Below are 22,631 nucleotides of genomic sequence, written 5' to 3' on the forward strand. Positions count from 1 at the left end.
TGTTTATGTGCAAGCAAATGCACCATGAAGTGCACAAATCTCAGTGGCAAAGATACACTTATTTTAAATGGAATTCCAGCAGGACTTGGATCTATAAATGTGCCTTAAAACGTTTAACAATGTGGTTAAAGTATTAATAAAGAAATACACAGCCATGCTGACTGCTTCAAATATGCTTATAAGATCCTGTGATATCACATTTCTGAGAGTTTTTTCTCAAGAGCACTTCAGACCTTAAAGGGGTCATATCATGTGTGTTTTTTTTAATGAATATTAAGTTTCAATAAATGCTCTTTATTCACTAATGAAGAAGTTTTGACTTTGACAGTGAAATGTTTTGTGGTTGCATTTGTAGACAAACACTTCAACATTTCTGTTTGCGGGAAAAGAATAGGCATACTGTATGCAACTCTGTGCAGTGTCAGAGGAAGTCCAACATCATTCAGAAATTTAGCTTTTTGATTCCATTACAAAATATTTTAAACTAAATGGCACCCTTTAGTTTGCACTTATGAAATGTATGACACTATGTAGGCTGGCCCATTTATTCCATTGTGCTAAATTGTGGTGTGCTGTGGCTGGAAGCACTGTTTTAAAATAAGACGTATATTAAAAACATACTTGCTGCAGGATAACAGAGCTTGCCACTGAATTGAATAATAAATCAAACCTCTTTCAATTGTATACTGCCTAGCCAAAAGAAAGTTGCATACTCTAATATGCAGCGTATTGTGGGATTGTTTTGACGAACTTTTGCAACATCACATTTATTTCCATCCAGAGTTGCATTCATATTTGGCCGAGATCTTGTATTGATGACGGGAGAGTCTAACCACTCCGTAAAGTCCCAAAGACTTTCAATGGGGTTAAGGTCAGGACTCCGGCCTTATGGTGGCCATTTCATGTTTGAAAATGATTCCTCATGCTCCTTGAACCACTCTTTCACAATTTTAAATATGCCCGTGCCGTCAGGGAAGAAAAAATCCATTGATGGGGTAACCTGGTCATTCTGTACATTCAGGTAGTTAGCTGACTTCATTTTAATTGCCGTACTGAGCCTAGACCTGACCAACTGAAGCAACCCCAGATCATAACACTGCTTCCAGAGGCTTGTACTGTGGGCACTATGCATGTCGGGTGCATCGTTTCATGTGCATCCCTGATGTGCCCATTGGTTTGAAATAGGGTAAATCTGGACTCATCAGACCAAATTACCATTTTCCATCACTCCACAGTCTAATCTTTATGCTCCAAAGTATTTTTTCAGATTAGCCTCACTAACAAGTGGCTTTCTTGTGTCCACACAGCTGTTTAGTCCCAATCCTGTAAGTTCTCATCACATTGTGCATGTAGAAATGCTCTTGTTTTCGCTAATAAACATAGCCGCAAGTTATATCGTTGATTTTTAATGATGTGACTTCACCAAGAGTTTTAGTGATCTTCGATCACGATCATTCAACCTTTTTTTCCAACCACTCTTCTTCCACAAAGCTGACGGTTCACCTCTGTCCTTCCAGATTTGTATAATGTGTTGGCCAATTCTTAACCCAATTACAGTGATTTCAGCTATTTATTTCGGTTTTTTCTTTGCTTGATGCAGGCAAACAATTTGCCCCTTCTGAAACACAGGGACATCTTTTCCATCACCATGGGATATGTCTTCCAACATGGTTGATTAAGAATTGAGAAGCTACACATTGCATCAGTTAGGGTTAAAACAATTGTTGCCAGCTGAAACATATTAATCACTGCAATAATGATTTAATCATAAGTTCTTAATTATCTGCTTATTTAAATCCAAACAGCAACATATTTTTTATTTATTTTTTTGGCTAGGCAGTGAATTAGATTCTGTTGCACCCTCCAATTGTTTTAAACATATCGGGAGTGGTGGTGGTGTAGTGGTCTAAACCACATAACTGTTAATCAGAAGGTTGCTGGTTCGATCCCCACAGCCACCACCATTGTGTCCTTGAGCAAAGCACTTAACTCCAGGTTGTTCCGGGGGGGATTGTCCCTGTAATAAGTGCACTGTAAGTCGCTTTGGATAAAAGCGTCTGCCAAATGCATAAATGTAAATGTGTACTGTTATTCTGTAAGCATCATTTTGTCTCACCCAGACATCACCATCATCCTATATTCTTGAAACGATTTGAGAAATCAATCTTTCCCCATCTTATGTCACTTAAAGGAATATTCCAGATTCAATACAAGTTCAACTTGATCAACAGCATTTGTGGCATAATGTTGATTACCATAAATAATTATTGAAGCTCGTCCCTCATTTTCTTTAAAAAAGAAAAAGCAAAACTCTGGGTTCCAGTGATGCGCTTACAATGGAAGTGAGTGTGGGCCAATTAATAAGCTAAAATACTCACTGTTTCATACGTATAGCCACAAGACACGAACAATGCATGCTAACATGATTTTAGTGTGATAAAAGTTAAAGGTGCACTCAGTAAGTTTTTGGTCATGACATCTTAGACTTACACTGGCATCATTCAAAACAGCTTTTTTTTAGGTTACTGATGTGACTGGCATCTTCATCTCTTGTAAGTGGTCATGGTTTTATACTTATGTTTCAAAATTACAATTAATTTCTTAAGGAGTTCATCTTTTTTAATTAGGAAAAAAATACTGAGTGCACCTTTAAATGCTGTTTTGTAATGTACCTTTTACCTTAAATATACCAAATTGACCTTATATTTATACTTTAAAGGTGCACTCTGTAACTTTTTTCTTTGTGTCATCTTGGACTTGAACACTGACACCTAGCGGCTTGAATGCAGCATCATTTAAAATCAATCGTTTTCAGTTTCAGATGCCATTGCAGAAATGTAGTAGCCTATTCGCAGTCAGCCATGATTACTTTATTCAATGAGTGAAAGTGTCCAATAACAGGACGGTTACAGAGATTAAGCCAGTAGTATTCAGCTGGTCATGTGATTCTAACATGGCAGCCCCCATGTGTGGACCCTCTCCATGTAGAATAAAACAGCTTTTATAAGGTTACTGAAATGGCTGTTGTGTTGATCGTTAAGTGTCATCAAAAATGATATGGCTACTCTGAAGAAAAAAAAAGTAAATTATGTGGCAGTTTGTTTTGTTGTGTAAGAAAGAACTTTAAAACGTACCATAAACACAGTAAATAAATAAATAAGATACCATTTTTTTTGTATCACTAATTACGGTTTTGTCATTAGGAGAGAAATTCGCTGGTTCAACTTAAATTTATTTGTTTATTTACGACATTTATTTATTATTTAGCGATCTGTAATTGAGCCTCGCGGCCCCTTTAAGAGTCTCTCCGTCATGAAGGCTGTGACGTCCTCATAGTTTGTCACCGTCTCGGTCAGTATGATGATATCCACCGTCTGTGTCATTCTGTACCAATCTTGACCCGGGCTCATTATCATTGACGGGTCGCAAATTCCCGATGGCATGTCGTCGTGTTAGGCTTTAGTTATCTAAACGCTCGGGTGGTACGGTGCGGATATCGGCTCCAGCACACGGCCGGTGATGGTTTCACATGAAGCCGGAGAGAGACCTCGAGGAGCGGCTGTGATTTCTGCACTCCTTCGGTAAAACACATCCACTGTAATGTGATGCATTATTGATAAACTTTACCGTTATTGTTTAGCGTTGTGTTATTATTACTACTATACAATATTATAGTTTTTTAGGAAATATATTTATATGGTGTATATTTTATATTTTGAGCTAACAAATGTCTGCGTGGGTGCTCGTGAGATAATCAGCTTCAGTGTGTCTGGATGTAAACAGTCTCCAGGTGAGCAGCAGAAGATGACATCAGCCGAACAACTAGGTAATATTGTCTGTTTCACGTCGGACAGAGGAGGGGTTGTCAAACTTTTGTCTCCCAGACTCTCTGGCAGTGTCAACTGGTATCACTGTACTATACTGTAGTGCTGCCTCAGTCATTTATTGTTATTGTAAGTCTCTCTCTCTCTCACTCTCACTTTCTCTTCTTATGGCATTACCCTTATGTAGATCTGTTATTCTCTTTCAATACTTGTGTTAGATCCATTTTTAATCAGGCCACTACTTGGCTCTTACTACAAAGTAATATATGCATTTGAAAAACCTGTCCATTTTTTTTTTTAAATATGACATGGAGCAGATATGGAGGTGATGACTCCTCTTATGGAGGAGGAGGAGGATGTGGATGAAGACGAAGATTCTGAGCAACAGCCACAAGGCATAACGTGAGTATCACCTGTCCTCTGTCAGGTGAGACCGAAACGAATAAGACAGAGCCGTGATGTAGTGCAAGACACCTTAGAGCAGTAGTGCTCAAGTATGTGATTCAGGTTTAACTCTTGTGCGTCAATTTAAAAAAAGGTCCAAAATGGACAAGAGGATGAACAAATGTCTGCGTCAAAAAACTGCCATAAAAATATTATATATTCATATTATTTTCCACTTTCACAGACTTGATTTTTGAATTTGATTGATTTTTTTTAACCAACACCAGTCCTTATCATAACTACCAAATATTCATAACATTTTCAGGATTTTAACCCTCTAAATGCCAGTTTGTTTACATAATTCCACTGTTGTTTTTCACACACACATATTTCTCAATACACACATACAACACACACTCTGACATCCATACCAACACACCCACACAATTTTAGCTGCATCATTTTATTCAATTGGCCTGCAGTGCTCTATAATACAGCAAACAGAAAATGGGAAAAAAGCATGTATTTGCTCCATAGGCCAAACATGATAAAAGTGGCGCCATCTGGTGGAAAATATAAAAAATTACAAATTTGAAGCGATGGCTCCGGAATGAAAGCATACTATCAAAGAATGAATGATTTTATGCTTTTAATGGCAATTGGTTCAAATATTGCTTGAGACAATGGGACGATTTCCTAACTCATATTTACTGTGTTATATTATAGAATTGAAAAAAAAATAAAAAATATCCAATTAAAGTGGTTTCCACATCAGGACCCTGTTTACACATCTGTACATCGAAAACCCTAATAAGTTTACTTTACTGAGTAACAGTGTCTCCAACAACGTTTAAGTTCACTTAACTTGGTGATAATATAGAATTAACTTAAGTTAATTAGATTTAAGTAGATTGTAGTCAGATTTGCTGTTTAAGTTTAGTTGTTTCTACTTATTAATTTTCATTAAATGGTCTCAAGTTTAAGTCATACAATAAAAGCTTAAATAAAGAAGATTGTAGATGATTCTAGGTCAGTTATTAAATCAACTTATTTCACCACAGAAATGCATAAACGGCTGCACTTCAGTCGCACATGCACAAAGACCCCGTTTCCACCTGGTATTACAATGCGTCTCGGGTGATACGATCATGTGGTCAGGCAAGACATCGCTGTTTACACCTGGTAGCCTAAATGCATCTCCTGTGACCACTTGTGTTTGGATTTGGAGGGGAGGGTCTCCGTTTCATGACGAAATACACCAATCACTATGTCAGTCTGTTACTACACGATAAAGCGCAGAGAAGACAAAGAAGACGTGAACAAAATGGCACATTGTTCACCCAGATGCGATTGAAATGTAATCCAAGCACAAATGCCTGTATTAAAGGAGCTTCAGGTGTTTGTGCTTCTTTGCTATGTTTATATCAGACACACTAAAGAAGATCTGTGAAGCCATTTTGATTGCGTATGAACTGTATCCACTTTTGAAAATGTTCCGGTCGGATGGTTATTTCCTTTTAAAGCCGCTTGTAAACAGCAATATTTAAACTATTGTTAAGCAATAGCGTTAATTGATTGACAGGGGGTGGTGCTTCACTGCTGCCAGGACACATGCGGGACGGATCACATACGTTTTTGGCCACATTCGTATGTGGTTTTTGTGATCCGATCACAAAAAGATTTCGACCCTGTTTAGACCTATATTTAGGGCTGACCACATGTGATCGGAAATCACCCGAAATGCATCTTAATACCAGGTGGAAACGGGGTTAAAGAGATCTGGAATAGTGTCCAGCTTGACCAAAGGGGACACTGATCACACAAAACACCTTTTTGCAACAAAACAACATAAATGATACTACAAAAGAGCTCAACCTCTATGAAGTCTTAATAACTATTTCAATTCCAACGTAAGCTCCCTTTGACCAAGGACATTTCTTTAAATAATGCAAGCGCAATGCATTATGGGTATTCCCCAAAGCATCAATTGTGTACTTGATAGTTTGAGTTATTAACACTTAAAATCTTAGGTCTATAGATTTGAAAGAAAAATAAGTTGGAACACCAAAACTTGACATTTCAAGCAGTGTTTCATTATGATAACTTGATTTTTCCAGTAATGACAACATCAGGGTTTACAGTGTAAACATGGACCAAAAAGGTTTGGTCTGATCCTTCTAACCACATGTGAAAACATGTGTAGCCACAACAAATATATACTGTAAATGCTCATGTTTCCTGATGCGTCTCAGACAATGTTAAAGGACTGCCCAATCACCTGTCAATTTTCCACTGCACTAAAACAGTGGTTTTAAACATTGCTGGTTAAGTCCAGCTTTAAAAGAACTAACGGCATGATCAAAACATTTTGATAGTTGTGCACAAGTCGGCATGATATCAACATGCTGTAACAGATCATGTGATGCACATACAGTATATAAGTATAGTTAGAACAGATATACATGTTGTATACATACAATCTCAATTCGAAAAAAGTAAAGGGCAAGACGAAAACCACTTCTGAATGCGCGTGACCTCTGATCCCTCAGACATCACTGTCTAAAACTTAATTAATCTGTAATGGATATCATGAACAGCTGCAAGTTAAGACTTTACTGTGCAAAGCAGAAGCCATACATCAACACTGTCCTGAAGCGACTTCTCAGGGCTCCGTTTCATTTTTGCCTGATGAGTTCACATTTCAACTAGTTCTCCGGGCCAAAGAGGAAAAGGACCATCCAAGCTGTTATCAGCTTCAGGTCCAAAAGCCAGTGTCTGTATGGGCCAGGTGTGTGTCAGTGCCCATGGCATGGGTAAATCGCACATCTGTGAGGGCACCATTAATGCAGACAAATTTTGGAGCAGCATATACTGCTATCCAGCACCATCTTTTCCACGGACGTCCTGGCATTTTCATGAGGACAATTTCAAACCAAATTCTGGCCGAATAAGCAGAGAGTGCGGGTGCTAGATTGGCCTGCCTGCAGTCCTGACCATCTCCAATTGAGAATGTGTGGCGCATTATGAAGCGCACAATACGGCAATGAAGTCCCTCTACAATTGTGCTGCTAAAGGCCTACATCATGGATGAATGGGGGAAAAGTCCACTTTCTAAACTTAACAAACTTGTGTCTTCAGTGCCCAAATGCTTAATAAGTGTTATTGGAACAAATGGTGATGTTTCACAGTGGAAAACACTCGACTGTCCCAACTTTTTTGAGTGTGTTGCAATCAACTGTTTTGAAATGACTATACATATTTAAATTAAATAAAATTCACAAGGTAAAACATAATCTAATGTTTAGTTGTAGTGCTTTAGTTGTTTAGTTGTAATAATTTACAAATCACTGTTTTTATTAGCATTTTTCATACTGTCCCAACTTTCAGAATTGGGGTTGTATACTGTAAGTAATGTATATATATTATATACAATTACAATTATAAACAGATATACATAATTATAAATAAAAAACAAAGTATATTTGGAAGATTTTTTTTTTCTTGACTTTCTCGTTTTATTAACATGGGGTAAAATGCTGACGAAGTGATTGATTTATGTAGTCATGAAATCAGAGAGCCTTCGCTCAAAATACAAGTGGAGTCGCCTGACCACTTCTGATCACATCACTTCTTTCTCACTATACCTTCCTGTCTTTTTTCATTCTCTCTCTATTTAATTTTTTTTTTTTCAGGTTTACTCAGACTCTGCTGCATCTCTTAAAGGGGAATGTTGGCACAGGGTTGCTCGGGCTTCCTCTAGCTGTGAAAAATGCTGGGATAGTGGTGCGTAACATCTCACCTTTTTATGTGATTGGTTATGAAAGAGACCAAACTGATTCTAGATGAGTTTCTAATGCATACAGACCCTGGTTTTAATTATTTTCCAAGTACAACACTGACCCTGTATCAGAACACGGCACACTTTTTGAGGCTGAGCATCTATGTCTGAGATCTCGGGTCTGAAAAGTTATGACTAGTAGACATTTCTGAAAACAGATATACTTGAGGGATTTAAAGAAAAGTCTTTAAAAAAAGCAATGAGCCACAAGAGCCTTGCGTTACAGGGATTATACCATGGGTAAGGGGCAGGTTCGGTTTGGTCATCAGGAGATGCAGAACTTTTCCAGCTGAGCCACTAGCTGGCTGATACATACATAGTGTGTGTGTGTGAGTGTGTGTGTGTGTGTGTGAGTGTGTGTGTGTGTGTGTGTGCGCGTGTTTTTGTGATTTACGAGGACAATTTTGTAAGTTACAAACTGGTAATTACAAGGTTATTATGCTATAAATGTGATTTATGAGGACATTTCTAGTGTCCCCATAATTCAAATCGCTTAAAAATCATACTAAACAATGTTTTATTGAAAATGTAAAAATGCAGAAAGTTTTCTGTGAGGGTTAGGTTTAGGGGTTGTGTTAGGTTTAGAGGATAGAATCTATAGTTTGTACAGTATAAAAGTCATTATGTCTATGGAAAGTCCTCATAATGATAGGTAGACCAACGTGTGTGTGTGTGTGTGTGTGTGTGTGTGTGTGTGTGTGTGTGTGTGAAAAGCCAAAATTAAACACATTTTAAAATATTACAAAATTGCATATGTACAATATAGTTAATTTTCAAATAAAAAATTCCTGAAAGTTTCACGCATCCATCTTTGTCATCGAAGAAAGAGGGGGCATTCACATCGAACATGCCCTTTCGCTACAAAAAAGCTAGATGCAGCTCAACAACCGGAACAGGGCACGGGTGTCTAAAGCCACATTTTTAACCATTTAAGTTATTTTTAATGTGTCACAATTTCTAAGAAATGTGGCGCACCTGTACGAGAAGTTGAACAACAGCGAGACGCTTCACGACAGTCAAAGGCATCCGTTAACTTTAGCTCATATAGTAAAACAACTGAAAAACAGCGTGGATGGATGCAAAAATCTACAATTGGGCTTGCCTACAAGTTCTAAGTTCATTATGCTGGCATTGCCCAAGTGGCATGTGAGAGGAGGTTTGCACTGAAGTTCCTAAAAAAGCAGACTTGATAAACTGTAAAGTTCTTAAACAATTAATGCGCATGCACCTGTTACACTAACAGCTTACAGACGGTAGGCAATTAAGGTCACACTTATAAAAACTTAGGACACTAAAGAGACCATTCTACTGACTCTGAAACACACCAAAAAAAAGATGCACAGGGTCCCTGCTCATTTGCGTGAATGTGCCTTATACATGCTACATGGAGGCATGAAGACTGCAGATGTGGCCAGGGCAACTGATCATCCTTGCAGTGGCAGACCACGTGTAAAAACACCTGCACAGGATTCGTACATCCGAATATCACACTTGTGGGACAGGTACAGGATGGCAACCACAACTGCCCGAGTTACACCAGGAATGCACAATTACTCCATCAGTGCTCAGACTGTCCACAATACTCTGAGAGAGGCTGGACTGAGGGCTTGTAGGACTGTTGTAAGGCAGGTCCTTACCAGACATCACCGGCAACAACGTCACCTATGGGCACAAACCCACCTTCACTGGACCAGACAGGACTAACAAAAAGTGCTCTTCACTGACGAGTCACGTTTTGTCTCACCAGGGGCGATGGTCAGACCCGCGGTTATCATCAAAGGAATGAGCATTACATCGAGGCCTGTACTCTGGAGCGGGATCGATTTGGAGGTGGAGATTCCGTTATGGTCTGGGGCGGTGTGTCGCAGCATCATCGGACCGAGCTTGTTGTCATTGCAGGCAATCTCAATGCTGTGCATTACAGGGAAGACATTCTCCTCCCTCATGTGGTACCCTTCCTGCAGGCTTTTGATTGCTTTGTCGCATCAACACAAATTGTAGATGTGACCAGGGCAATAAATTGCAACAACTGTACTGTGAGACGCCTAAGACAGCGCTACAGGGAGACAGGAAATCTCAATGCTGTGCGTTACAGGGAAGACATCCTCCTGCTTCATGTTGTACTCTTCCTGCAGGCTCATCCTGACATGACCCTCCAGCATGACAATGCCACCAGCCATACTGCTCGTTCTGTGCATGATCTCCTGCAAGACTGGAATGTCAGTGTTCTGCCATGGCCAGCGAAGAGCCCGGATCTCAATCCCATTGAGCACATCTAGTACCAGTTGGATCGGAAGGTGAGGGCTAGGGCCACCCCCCCCAGAAATGTCCGTGAACTTGCAAGTGCCTTGGTGGAAGAGTGGGGTAACAACTCACAGCAAGAACTGGCAAATCTGGTGCAGTCCATGAGGATGAGATGCACTGCAGTACTTAATGCAACTGGTGGCCACACCAGATACTGACTGTTACTTTTGATTTGACTTATTTTACAGTACTTATTACACTTTTGGTACATATGCCATTTATAATTGTTTTTTTTTTTGGGTGGTGGTGGGTGTTACACTGTTTATAAGAGAAATACTGAATAGGTGTGGGCACAATTCCCAAAAATGGATGAGGTACAGGGGGTGGAATGAGGTTCTGGGTCACTAAAGACCTGAGGTATGCTGTTAAGGGTTAATAAATGCATATATTATTATTATACTGTATAGTCAACTATGCAGTATAGTTCATAAGCCTAGCTGAAAGCTGTTTGCAGTTGCCAAACAATGTACTGTAGCAACTTGCCTCATTATTATACAATGTGCGGTCACAGGTGTGTGTGTAACTGCAATTTCGAGCCAAAAGTATCAGATTTACTTGGTCAATTTGTTGTTTTTCCGCTCTCATATTCTAAACGCATCATACTGACTCGCATGAGTGAAGAGGTTAAAAAGTGAGTTCAAAAACTGGTCTGACTGGATTTTAAACTAAATGTTTGCCCTGTTTGTATATATGGGCAGCATTATTTGCCAAAAGGCTAAGTGTTATTTGTTCTGTAAAGGTGTCCATCCACAGACTTCAATTGTGTTAATTCATTGCTGTCATAAAGCCATCATATGTAAGCAAAGTTCATGTCGAGAGATAGCGAGATAAGGGTCTATTGCTCTAAAAAACAAACTTTGGTCACTGCGAAAAGATACTGACACTTTGTGCACTGTATACACAGTTAAAAAGATCACAAGATAATATATTTTTCTCTGTATGTCTAAAACGTTGCAGATATGACATTATCTCTCTTTTTTCTCAAGCTCGGTCCAGTTTGTCTGATACTGATGGGCGTGGTGTGTGTTCATTGCATGCACATCCTGGTTAACTGTAGCCATCAGCTCAGTGAACGGTAAGATTCCACCCCACTTCAGTTCCAACAGCCAATCGCATTGCAGTCTTATTTTCTAAACAAACACTTTGCCCTGGTATGTTATTTAAAGGTGTGGGTCCCCTACAGAACACATTTTATTATTTGAATTGAGAAATATGGGTGTAGACACTAAGCAACCGACAAAATGTAGAGTGTTAAAACAGTGTTAAAGCTCCTCTTGAAAAGAACCAAACTGAGACCTTTTTTCAGTTCAACCACAAACAAATAAATATATAAACAGTGAAACAAAGTCTTCTTCATATCCAATTGATACCATCCACCGTGTACGTGTTTTTGTCCATTCTGTTACAGGATCTCAGCCCACTAATCATCAACATTAGTTTTTGAAACACAGTCAACCTGAATTTTAGGGACGCTCCAATCAGGATTTTAACATCCGATACTGCTCTCCAATTTTCATCTCATCAATCGATACTGATCATTTAACTTTTTATCAGCAGCTCTGTCAAAACTGGTTATATGTAAGCTTTCTGCTCAATGTCACTGTTAACTAAATTTCCCTGTTGGTAAAACCATAGTTGATGCCTAGTTTTTGCTGTCAAAAATAATGTTGATTGATTGAATGATTCCGTATACACAAAATATAAATGTTACTCTTTATTCTAGGCCCCTAAAAACTAATTAGCTTATACAAACTATTATTTTATATATAAGATAATCCTAAAGAATGAGGCTTAATGTCAAACTGAAGTTGAACTGATAACCCATTGGTGTAATTAAATTTAAAGTGAAGATTTTGGTTAGTTTGTCACCATTTAATTTCATTATTTTATTATATTTAATTTAGCAATGCATTATATTATAGTAACTAAATATTTTATATAGATTTATTATATGTTCCTTCCTTTTCATTTTGTTGGATGTTGGTAACATTAGTTCCGCTTTCACTTGTTTCCGCGGGGAGTGAAATAAGGGCGACACGCTCTCTCGTGAGGTAAACAAATGACAGGAGAATGAAGTGCGCATGTTTCTGGACTCTACAGGTGTTACTGTTAAATCGGCAATCATTTCATAAAGATGTTTGAATTATACCCATCTTGTATTCTGCGATATTATTATGATACCTGTGCCTTGCGGAGACTGAGATGCTGTTACCGCAGATAATAATAAAAAAAACTTCACGCAGGACGCGCCAGTTTAGTGTAAATAAAGCGTTTAGCGCAAGTAAGCAAACGGAACTCTGAGCACCTATGTTACTCTAAGCATGAGAGGGAGTTGTGGAGTGCAGAACTCTGAAAACACCGTGCGTACACCCCAGAATCGCCGCTGCCCTGCCTTCAACGCTCGAGGACGCTCTGACGTAGATGAAATAGGCGGCAACGTTTGTTCAGAATGCTTTGTTTTGTGAACTATGTTTAAAGGGGCCGCAATTTAAACATCCAGACATGTCGACCATTTACTTTTTGCCGACCTATCACAAGTAGCGTATATCCTCTTTAAAATGTGAAAATAAGAAATCGATCGATGGCAGAAAGTAATAAAAATTATAGTTGTTTGTTATCAAAATAAAATACATTTGTAATAATAACTGTGGTCTTGGTTGTTTCATATCCCTGTAAGCAAACAGGGACAGATCATATATTACTGGGAAACCCGCCACGGCAATAATTCGTTTCTCCATTTTATCTTCGGAACTAATGTTTGGTGGGAACCAAAGTTTACACTGTTGTGTTCTCTAGACTTCGCTTGAGCGGAGCACTTCTATATTCCAATACGTTGCCGCCGAATCGCGTCACAGCTCATTACCATAATGTTGACTGCACTTGAACTTTCATCTGACGCCCACACCGCCCAAGACTCGCTGGCTGTCATTGATAATGAATGACTTCCGGTCGATTTGACGCTCTCGCCGCCTCTGGTGTGAACGCGTGGTAACAATGCTCTAACTTAAAATAGACTGGACTGAGCAGGCTATTTATTTATTTAATTAAATTGCATCCTTTGCAATTTAATAATCGCAAAAGGTCATATCGAGGTTTCGATTTAATTTCGATTAATTGTGCAGCCCTAATTATAATCATCACATTTCTGCCTTTAAACCCTCCAAAAATTGTCCCCATTCACTTCCATTGTAAGTGCCTCACTGTAACCTTGATTTTTGCTTTTTAAAGAAAAGGAGGGACGAGTCAAAATTAATTTTTGTGGTAATCAACTTTATGCCAGAAATGCTGCCCAGGTTTAATACAAGCTTAACTTGTATAAAACCTGGAATAAAGTTACTGACAGATTGTTGAGTTTTGTTGTAATCAGTGGAATTTATAAAAGAATAAATTAAATACGTTTCATCGCATTTAAAAGCCATTTTGTGTTCGAACATTCCCTTATGTAGTTGGGATCAATTATTGGAGTCCCCGTAAACACACCTTTTACATTAATTGTATTTTATTTATATCGGCTGTGTCAAAATCTGAAAATCTCATCATTTGGTCCTCAGGCTGCTGAGAGCAGTAAATGCAAGAATTGCATTTCATATTTCAAAAGATTTCTTCCTCAAAAGTACAAAATGAATCGTGAATTAAATCATTAAGGAACCTGAATCAAATTCTTAAGATTCTCACCCCAACAAGCTGTTCTTTTAATAAGTAGTTAGCCTCAATACAAGCTAGTAAATGTAGCGAACTACATTTGAGGTGACTTAAGAAGCAATATATCTTTAAATGTGTATATTTATGTATTAACGTCTGAATTAACCAATTCACACATATAAGAAATTGATATTTTAGTCAACTGTATTTACCTCAGCAGACATGTCTGAAAAGCTGCATGCACGAAACTGTGACATAATAAAAAGCATTTTTTGTCATACTACAGTGCTACTTAATAGAGAAGCTTGTTAATGGAAACGATAGATAAACTATTATAAAAACAGCTATCACGCTACTGAAATAAAGTAGTTCATTTAGTACTTTGGCTACTTTTAGTTAGTTCCTGCCCAACACTGCAAAGATTTGAAACGTGCATATTCTGCATTCTGAATGAAGTCGTTTCTAGTGTTTAGACTTCACCATTGTGAAAATCTGTCAATTTATAAAAAAGCTGCTTCTTGTATGAAGTCCCTCTTCAAACGTGATCAAAGCACACTCCCTCTGGTCTGACAACAGGAAGCGGGAGACTTCTGCTTCTGTTAGATGTGGGCACACAGTTATTTACCATGTACCAAGTGTGGCAGTATTGGAGTGAAGACTGTCAACCTCATGTTTGTCATTTATACTGTTGACACTATAAGGTCATGATCTAAATGTGTTACATACTGTATCATTGAGTTCTATTGTTTTTACATAAAGCCAATTATACTTGCTGTTTGCATCTCACGAAAACATGTACAGATCACGTCACCCGAAATAAGAAGGACAGAAAAAAATATTTTTACTTTGTGTGAAAATGAAGTCTATTTTTAGGATCGTTTCATGACAAATAAAGGGATAGTTTGCCCATAAATGATAATGATGTCATCATCTACTCACCCTCATGCCATTTAACACCTATGACTAACTTTCTTCTGCAGAACATAAAAGGTCATATTTTTAAGAATGCTCCGATCCCTGATTTTAATCCAATAGAAGTTGATAATGACTCATTTTAAAGCTTGTAGGGATAGTTCACCCTAAAATTGTAATTCTCATAATTTACTCGCCTTCATGCCATCCCAGATGAATACCTCCTATTTAGAAAAATAGAAGCAGAACTTTGAAGGTCCAAAAGGCACATTAAGGCAGCATAAAAGTAATCCATAAGACTCCAGTGGTTAAATCCATGTCTTCAGAAGTGAAATGATAGGTATGGTTGAGAAACATATCAATATTTTACCTTTTTTACTATAAATTCTACTCCCTGCCAAATAGGTGGCGATATGCACCTATCAAAATAAAGAATGAAGTATGTGGAATTGAAAGTGATTTATAGTAAAAAGGACTTATAAATAGTGATCTGTTTCTCAGCCACACCCATCATATCGCATATGGATTTAACCACAAGAGTTAAACCTAGAGAGCTGAGATATTCTTCTAGAAATCTTCAATTGTTTTCAGCAGAAGAAAGTAAGTCATACACGTCTGCGCAAGGCATGAGGGTGAATAAATGATGAGAGAATTTTCATTTTTCTGTGTACGATCCCTTTAGTGTCACTCCCTCTCCCCTTATGTCCTTTTTATCTTCATGTATCTGAGGTTTTTGACTTGCCAAAGCCCCCCAGAGGAATTGCAAAAAAAAAGTGTTTATCTGAACTATTTCTTTGTTTCTCTCTCTCTCGTACTCTCACAGGTTTAAACGGGCCCCCCTCGGTTATAGTGACACAGTCGCAGTTGCCATGGAGATGAGTTCCTCCCAGTGCCTGAGGAGAGGTGCTCATTTTGGGAGGTGAGCTATCCCATCATGCTCATTGGCATGACAGCACACCCCCACCCGTAAACGAGAGAGCTTGTGCATATGTAAGAGAGATAGATGGCAAGAGGGCAAATGTGTGTGCTTGAATGTATATATTCATCCTGTAAGACAGGAATTCAGATCTGATGCTCTGCGCACACATGGAGACTTCACGTCAATGAATCCTAAAAACACTTCTGTCTTACCATGAAAGGTTTGCTTTATTTTCACCACTATTTTACAATAATGACCTTCGTGCTGAAAAATAAAGCACTAATTATAGAAGCGGTTATTCGTTTTATAAGGCATAGTGGCTTTGTAGGACCTTAAAAAGGGTAAAGTATTACATGTTCTCCGGAATACTTGATTCTGATTGGTCAATCGCAGTATTGTGCGGCCAGATATTTTTGCATAATGACCACTAAACTATATAATTGTCCATCATCCCATTAAGCCACATCAACACTGATACGTTTTCGAACGCTGACAGTTTCCACTGTGCTTGGAGTCAAACTTGCCTTTTGAAGTCTCATGTTGAAATGGTGGCTTGCATCAGTAATGTTCTTGCACATTCTGAGGTTTCTGAATAAATCATTACACTGTTGTTGTATTAATGTGTTCATATTTTGTGAGTGTTGCAGGTCTAATCAGCTGGTGTCCTTAGTTTCATGTCTCTTGTATCACTCCGCCATTTCTTCTTGCATAATAAAACAATTTCAGTATTTAACGTCATTTAAAAAGCTCAAATCAATATTTCATGTTCAGTAATTGTGTATTAAGTAGTAAATTATCATGCTGCATGACTCTACACTTCATGCTTGGGGCTTATTTTGTGATATGAGTGACTGACTGTACATTGTCCCATACTTATATGTTAGCATGTTGTTATTATTGGTGTATTTGTCTTTTACTGTTTTTAACTTTTTCCTTTATAGGCACTTGGTGAATTTCTTCCTGGTTTTGACCCAGTTAGGCTTCTGTAGTGTGTACTTTGTATTCCTGGGAGAGAATATTAAGCAGGTATGTTTAGCAGAGCGCTCATGCTTCAATATGGCTTAAAAACAACAGCCATATAAAACGTTTTTTGGACATGCCTCTCATTTAACGTGTGTGTTTAGATGATGGAAGGTACTCGCTTGAACACTTCCATGGAGACTGTGGTGTTATATTCCAATAGCTCAGTAGAGGGCGCCATGTCCCCAAACCCAGCCTCTGTTGCTGTGGCTACAGGGCTGGACCTGCGGCTCTACATGGTCTTCCTCCTTCCCTTCATCATCGTCCTGACCTTCATCAGAGATCTGCGGAACATGGCCGCTCTGTCTGGCATAGCCAACCTCTGTATGGCCATCAGCCTCGTACTGATCTTTACGTACATACTCGGCGTAAGTGCGCGTCATCATTATCTGGATCTTTGCTAATACTTTTCAGCATAAAATCCAGTCCACTTTGAGAATTTTTTACATGTATATCCTTGCTGACCGTGTCTTTTTTATATTAGGAAGAGTAAGATTGAAACTTTAGCCAATAAGGTGATACTTTTTGGGGTCTTTTATCATCTCTCTCTATAGGATATCAGTGATCCCAGAAACCTGCCATATGCCTCCACATGGCGGAAGTTTCCGTTCTTCTTTGGAACAGCTATCTTTGCCTTTGAGGGGATTGGAGTGGTGAGATTTCGATTCCTTTTGCACTCATTTACTTTCAATGACGTCAGATACACCTGGTGTACTCTCACTGAAGGTTCCATAGGTACAAATAGTTATTCTGGTCTGCTTAGAAATAGCATGAAGTGTGCCCAGAGCTTTACTCTTTACCAATTTTACTTTCTTTGTCGCGTGTGTGTGTCTAGGTTCTTCCCTTAGAGAATCAAATGAGAGAGCCAAAACGCTTTCCTCAAGCTCTCAATTTTGGCATGGGCGGCGTCATCATCCTGTACTTTTCTCTGGCGACACTGGGCTACCTCCGTTTCAGAGATGACATTAAAGGAAGCATCACACTTAACCTTCCACATGACTCCTGGTAACTATGACCACACACACATTTAAAAAGCCCATATATCAATGACAACACTGAATTTCTGATGGCACCACAATAATGCGCACAGTGTCAAGCTCTTCACTATCTAGATTTTAGAACTCCATGCTGTAACGTCGATCAGCAGACAGGGGATTTAACAGGAACTTAATTTACACTATTAGGAGGACTCCAAAATATCGGTCACTTGCGAAGCATCTATTATGTTATAACTAGGGCTGTCGATTTACAGTGTTAATTTGGTGTAATGTTATTATATGAAATAAACTACGCAATTAATCATGCCCCTGATCCATATGTATGTTCCGTAATAAGGAATGTTCCTACCATCAGACCCATTCAAGCTTGATGTACCACCTTGATGTTTTTATGAATTTGACTATCCACTTCCTCGATACAATTATGCATGTTGTATTTGTGACCTTATATTAATGGGGACTTAATTTGAAATTAAAATAATTGTGGGTCCAAGCACCAAAGCTGCTGGAACCCTCTAGTATCCATACTGATTTTCTTATTTTCTTCTTCTTCTTCTTCTTCTTCTTCTTCTTCTTCTTCTTCTTCTTTTTTCTGCCCTAAAAGCATATGGGCAGCCAAAACCATAAGTCCTATAGACACCAAACTTGGCAGAATGGTCCCAAACCCCCCCCCCCCACTCAGGCGCATACACACACCCCGACACTTGTTGGTGCTCTAATAAGCACTTTTAAGTTTTTGCTCATAACTTCTTATCCATAATTTGTTTTTATTTTTCCTCTGATTCATTGTTTCAAGACAAAAATGTTTTATTTTTGCCCCGAAAACTGTTCTGCCATTTGGAAAAAAATGTTTTGACTCCTCCTAGGACGTTTGTCCAATTGTCTCAAAAATGTGCACGTATCATCTAGGGACTATCCTGAAAAAATAAAAAATAATTTTCTGATTTTTGATATGTCAAATCCTTCAGAAGATATAAGCCTATGAATTCTTTGGGTTTGAACTGGAACTAACTACTATGCCTTTGTGCACAAGGTCCAAACATGACAAAACTTAAAATATAAACACACCAGGATAGTCCGAACACATGTGCTAAATTTCATCAATTTCCTTCAATCGTCTAAACAGCAAAAAAATAAATAATTTTTATTTCAACTATAATTGACAAACGATGGATGTACTACCGATTTTGTTCACTAGATGGAGCAGCAAGTTAAGAAATTCCATTAAATACTCTGAATTTTATTACTCTTGTAATGTAAGATCTGTGCAGTAAAAATAGCAACAACTATCCAACAAATGGAAGAATGAAATCTGTTTTTATCAAGTTCATTTTTTCCTGATTTAACTGTCCAGCAATCCCAAAATCTAATTTATGCCTGGTAAATCAAGTATGTATTTCCAATGTTGTCCACTAGATGGAGTGTCAAAACTGAAAATCCTTAAGTCCTCTTTGACTTAACTTTATGCTCTTGTAATGTGCTGTTGTCCAGCAATGTCCTGGCCATACGTACTTGAACCGTGATGATTGTCGCTTGCGGCTATATTTTAAAAATGTATTTGTCACCCTGCTGAGTCATCGTGTATGTTACTGTATTATATAATATATTGTGTATATTACATTTTAAAACTACTTTGATTTTGCCATGAAAATTGCCAGTGATTCTGATATGGCAATAAAAATAAATAGTCACACCACTGAGCTATTTAAATGGGTAGATCACCAACAAATGAAAATGCTGTAATTTACTCACCCTCATGTTGTTCCAAACTCCTTTTAACTTGAGGCTGTCATTTCACCTAACATCATAAAATCATTTGGTCCCAATATTTGTTTAAAAATGTAACTTGTTCTTAATTTCCAACCTCAATGTGAAGGCAGCACCACGTGGGTTAATAGGTTTTGGAAAATGATAGATATTACACTCTAGTCAAACTTGCCTTTTTGATGTCACATGTTGAAATGGTGGGTTACATCATTAACATTCTTGCACATTCTGTGGTTTCTGACTTAATCATTGCACTGTTGTTGTGTTCATATTTTGTGTGTGTGTTGCAGGTCTAATCTGCTGGTGAAGGTGTTGTACTCGTTTGGTGTGTTTGTGAGTTTCGCAGTGCAGTTCTTCGTGCCGGCAGAGATTCTGGTTCCGCCCGTGTGTGAGCATGTGAGAAAGAAATGGAGACGAGTGACTGATCTCAGCCTTCGAGCGCTGCTCGTCTGCCTCACCTGTGAGTGATCTCACACACACACATACACACCATTTCAAAACCTAGTGAGCTGCCTCCGCAGGCACCACTTTTTGGTATTATGGGTGCGCTCCCAGTGCAAAGGTAGAGATGATTGTTCACCAACAACCAACTAGTCAATTTGCTGTTTTGGAACACCAGAAAGTGTCTTGTGTAAACGCCCACTTAATAATGAGATGGTGGTGTAAGCACCATAGTGGTCTAAGCACCATAACTGCTAATCTGGTAATCAGAAGGATGCTGGTTCGAGCCCCACAGCCACCACCATTGTGTCCTTGAGCAAGACACTTAACTCCAGGTTGCTCCAGGGGGGATTGTCCCTGTAATAAGGGCTCTTATCGCTTTGGATAAAAGCGTCTGCCAAATGCATAAATGTAAATTATACAGGCATTAAGACTGATAAGTCAACTAGTTGTTCGGGTAACCTTTAACAGTGTAGTACCCCCCCCAAAAAAAACACTGTAAAATTTAAAAGAGAGGGAAAAGACCAACGCGGAACGACAGTGAGAGGAGAGAGAAGAAAAAAAAAACACTTACTCGCCGGTTCTCTGATACACCGTCGCATGGTCCTCAATCACTCCTCCAGCCGCTCCTCCCCGGGTGGACCGGAGTCAGACCCACGACCCCCGGCGGACAGAACGTCCCACCGCGTCCCACCGCATTCCCAGCACCTCGTGGGGGTACTCCTCCGCCCCTGGCAGCGGCTCCATCGCTCCAGGCGGTCGGGGAGTCCAGTCCCCACTCGCCCCATGGACGCCGGCCGTTCCCTGCGTCCGGGCGGTCCCCGGGATGTCCCCATCCCCGGTAGATGGCAGCAGCGCTCCCCTGGATGGACGGCAGTGTCGGCAACGGGCATCCCTCCTCCTCCCCGGATTTCGGCACCAGTGTAACGCAGTTCAATGGAAAGGAGGAGCCGAGAACCGGCTTGGCAATATAAATAATATTTTAATGATAAACTGAAACAAAAGACACAAACATACACACATTACGGACCTGCCTGTAAACGATCTCTCTCTCTCTCCCGCACCATCCTCTGCAGTCGGCCTTTATCCCTCTCGTAGACTTGATTAGCCTGATAAGGGACTGGGTGTGTAGAATCACGACCCGGCCCTCCGCCCTGCCACAGTGAAATTATAGAAATGTGCCTTTTTATGTAGTTTATATATGATAATTACCCTAATGCCGTCAGTATTGGTTTCTACTGTATGTAAGCTCCAGGTGAATGCAAAGTGAGTGTTTTTAACTGTTATTTAAAAAAATATATAATTCTCTCAAAAGAAAAGAATAGTTTGTTAAATGTAGATTATTTTGCAACCGTTCTTGCTAACGTTTATGCATAAAACCAAAAAAATTAATTGACGACATTTTTAAAGTGACATTTTAATTTACGAGTAATTGATTATTATTATTATATGTGAGTTCGAGTACTCGAATACCAAATTACATGAAAATGCCCATCCTTCTTTTTAACATCCCTAATGCGAATTATGTTGCTGCCTAAAATACCTAATTTTGGACAAAATAAAAGGAAGCATCGGCTCTTGCCATGAAAATAGCCATTGATGCTGACATGGCATTAAAAGAATAATAAATAAAAGCATTGCATTTGAATGCAATTGTAGAACACATTGTTGATTTTACTGTAAACATGTATTGCACTCAAAACTGAAAAGTAATGCTAAAAACGGACAGTTGTACCCAATACCTGTTTTTATTAGTATTGTGGCAGCAGTCAGTTGTGAGCTTCACAAGAGGAGCTAGTTTTGTTGCCGCCTGTGTTCCAAATCTTGACGTTTGGATGCTGCCGTAAGGGGCGTTCACACAGAACACGTCCTTAGATTCCATGCTAAGTTTTAATGTTGGCCTTTGTTGTACACATGCACCAGACGGACATTTGGCTGTTGCTTCACATCTAGCTGTTTTTTCATTGTCCTACGCCATGATCTAGTCAAGTTAAAAACTCTGTCTCTGTTTTTTTTTTTTTTTTTTTAACATGTTCTGTGTGAATGGCTCCTTTTGAATCTATATAGAAAGTACAGTGAGGAAAATAAGTATTTGAACACCCTGCTATTTTGCAAGTTCTCCCACTTAGAAATCATGGAGGGGTCTGAAATTGTCATCGTAGGTGCATGTCCACTGTGAGAGACATAATCTAAAAAAAAAAATCCAGAAATCACAATGTATGATTTTTTAACTATTTATTTGTATGATACAGCTGCAAATAAGTATTTGAACACCTGAGAAAATCAATGTTAATATTTGGTACAGTAGCCTTTGTTTGCAATTACAGAGGTCAAATGTTTCCTGTAGTTTTTCACCAGGTTTGCACACACTGCAGGAGGGATTTTGGCCCACTCCTCCACACAGATCTTCTTTAGATCAGTCAGGTTTCTGGGCTGTCGCTGAGAAACACGGAGTTTGAGCTCCCTCCAAAGATTCTCTATTGGGTTTAGGTCTGGAGACTGGCTAGGCCACGCCATAACCTTGATATGCTTCTTACAGAGCCACTCCTTGGTTATCCTGGCTGTGTGCTTCGGGTCATTGT

The 22,631-nt window shown here is 39.0% G+C and overlaps 1 protein-coding gene across 1 annotated transcript in view; it reads left to right on the forward strand.

The window, feature by feature from the left end:
- The first annotated feature begins 3,339 nt into the window (after positions 1 to 3,339).
- Positions 3,340 to 22,631, forward strand: part of LOC127629573 (proton-coupled amino acid transporter 4-like) — a 31,446-nt gene continuing 12,154 nt past the window's right edge. Inside the window, 11 exon segments of the mRNA XM_052106673.1 lie at positions 3,340 to 3,581; positions 3,721 to 3,826; positions 4,142 to 4,226; positions 7,901 to 7,991; positions 11,337 to 11,425; positions 15,728 to 15,823; positions 16,765 to 16,849; positions 16,948 to 17,211; positions 17,398 to 17,496; positions 17,679 to 17,848; positions 19,899 to 20,068. Of these exon segments, the coding sequence (XP_051962633.1) occupies positions 3,805 to 3,826; positions 4,142 to 4,226; positions 7,901 to 7,991; positions 11,337 to 11,425; positions 15,728 to 15,823; positions 16,765 to 16,849; positions 16,948 to 17,211; positions 17,398 to 17,496; positions 17,679 to 17,848; positions 19,899 to 20,068 (1,171 nt within the window). The 5' untranslated portion in view covers positions 3,340 to 3,581; positions 3,721 to 3,804.

This window comes from Xyrauchen texanus, chromosome 36, assembly GCF_025860055.1.
Source record: "Xyrauchen texanus isolate HMW12.3.18 chromosome 36, RBS_HiC_50CHRs, whole genome shotgun sequence".
In the NCBI taxonomy this organism is placed as follows: Eukaryota; Metazoa; Chordata; class Actinopteri; order Cypriniformes; family Catostomidae; genus Xyrauchen; species Xyrauchen texanus.